Genomic DNA, 2,251 nt, shown 5'->3' with positions numbered 1-2,251 from the left:
ACTAAGATACAAAATGAGATTGATTCACAAATTATAGATGTAAATAATTGTACTAGTAAGTAGTATCTGCAAATCATTGTTGAAGGTATCATGCGATAAGTAACATGTTTTTCTAATATTTAACTTCTATTTAATCACAGAAGGTGAAGATTTTAAAACATTGGAAAATATTCTATCCCAGTTACATAGTCTTTTACGACCTCTAGATGTACTTCATTGCAATAATATAATTCTTCCTGATACACCTGAAGAATGGAAAGAAACAAGCAAACTCTTAAAATCATGTTCAGAGACATTAAAGTCTATTATGGATTCGATTGGAACAAAAAAGGAATCATATAAAACTGTTAATAATGGTATTAACGAGTTTGTCAGTACTGCTAATGATATTGAAGATCACCAAAAAAGGTATAGAATTGCAAGTACTGTTTCTTAGTAATTATATAATATGTTATTATTTTATCGTTTTGTTTGCAGGCTAGAAAAGGAACTTCGCAATTTACAAATTCTTGTGTTAAAAACAGCATCCTTGTCTCTAATGCAAAGTCATAATTGATAGGCATCGAATCATGTGTAACATTGTAATATTAAGTGACTTGTTTAAAGTATTTTAATACCATTAACAATGAATTGCTCATCGTTATTTTTATGTAAAGATTAAATGTTTATGTTTGCTATTTGAAAAAAAATAATCATCAAGTATCGTGGTTGTATGTTTACAAATCCTTTAAGTTTGAACAAATTAGTGACTATGAGTCATAGTCTATGACCATAGACGAGGTCAGCTGTGCCTACACTTTGTCCGCGGTTGTGTACGTTTTAACGTAGAATGGCTCGCATACGAACTAGAAAGCACCTAATACGCCATCTGATGGAATCCTAGATAACCATTTAAGTTGAAAACATCAGTATAAATTGCAGCATTACAGTGCTCATATTTATTGGATTATGTTTATACGTATTTCTTGATATCATTCCAGATTAAATGCAATTTGCCATTGCAAATATTCTATTTGTAGTATTCCGTGCTGTTCGTAAATGATTCTTTAAATGTTTTGCTGTTATTAAATATAATTTACATCTTTTTCCTGATATTTTGTTTGTTTATTTATGAAATTCTCTTGTGAAATATTTAAAATTTGAAATATATTATAATTATAAAGCAATTTTCATCGCATCTATACTCTGCGGGTAATATTGCACTTATCTGTGTTGCACTTCTTTATCGGTATATGGATAATTTTTTATTACTTTACCTTGATTATTCCAAGAATATATCGTATGGTTAACTAAAAGTACCCAATTGTACAAGCAATATATTATTTTGAACAGATTCTTACAAACATAACGCATAGATATGTTATTATAATCTTTTTATGAAAAATAAAGTAAAAGTATTTTAATTGAACAATTTATATATTAAAATGAACATAATAATTCATAGGGGAATATATAAAGTATACTGTTTTTCAAGTACTTTAAACCATAAATTTAAAGATACATATTTTTATGTGTCTCTTAAGTCGTTTTGTAGATATAGTCGTATGTGGGCGCCATGATAGTCAATATTTGGAACGCACAGTGAGTATACCCACCTTGTATTGCTGTATACTTCATGGAATCACAGTGCCTGAGCAGTCGGGACAACAGGAAATATGGCGGCATTGCGCCGAGTACGAAGGTGAATTTGTATAAACCACGTTTGTTTGTGACGATCGTTCGATCAAGCGGAAAAGACAACATTGTAATGAGAGTGTGCAATGCTGTGTGATAACATGTGTAGTGTTTTGTGACGAAAATAACAGCCCATCGCGGCTGAATCGGATTTTTTGGCGTTGGATTGTCGTCACACGAGACGCATAATTGGCAGTGCCCTCGAGGTGGCAGGTACGCAATTCATAAAAACACCCTTAAAAACATTCAAATTTTATTCCAGAAGTCCTCTCTACGTTATTGACGAATAGGATCATTACGAAATTTCTCGTATTAATTGTAAACTGTGTTGTTGAGCAGTGCTTATATTATTATCTTATAACAGTGAATCGTTTACGACCTGAATCGGGTGTGTTCCCTGTTGTCATCAATAGGACATTGACTCTTAGGATGTTGCCCTCTTTCGACCTTCCCCTTTAACTGGCCAGGGTTAAAGTAAAATATAGTACAATTATTTTAATTTTTTGCTATAGTACATTAACGTGGATGTTACACGTAACTGTTTACGACATCTCATCGAATAGGATGATAAAATCAT

General features: G+C 31.7%; 2 protein-coding genes across 2 annotated transcripts in view; both read left to right on the top strand.

The window, feature by feature from the left end:
- Positions 1–556, top strand: part of LOC108570420 — a 1,352-nt gene extending 796 nt beyond the window's left edge. The window contains exons 4-6 of the mRNA XM_017932280.1: positions 2–55; positions 141–408; positions 478–556. Of these exons, the coding sequence (XP_017787769.1) occupies positions 2–55; positions 141–408; positions 478–556 (401 nt within the window). The remainder of the gene's footprint in view (position 1; positions 56–140; positions 409–477) is intronic.
- Positions 557–1,763: 1,207 nt separating this feature from the next.
- The window catches only part of LOC108570505 (neuronal PAS domain-containing protein 2-like), a 75,143-nt gene continuing 74,655 nt past the window's right edge, over positions 1,764–2,251 (top strand). The window contains exon 1 of the mRNA XM_017932375.1: positions 1,764–1,887. The gene's annotated coding sequence lies outside the window, so the exon portion shown is untranslated. The remainder of the gene's footprint in view (positions 1,888–2,251) is intronic.

This window comes from Habropoda laboriosa, unplaced genomic scaffold (genome assembly GCF_001263275.1).
Source record: "Habropoda laboriosa isolate 0110345459 unplaced genomic scaffold, ASM126327v1 scaffold84, whole genome shotgun sequence".
In the NCBI taxonomy this organism is placed as follows: domain Eukaryota; kingdom Metazoa; phylum Arthropoda; class Insecta; order Hymenoptera; family Apidae; genus Habropoda; species Habropoda laboriosa.
Note: the sequence above shows the minus strand (reverse complement) of the source record. Positions and strands in the feature narration are given on the sequence as shown.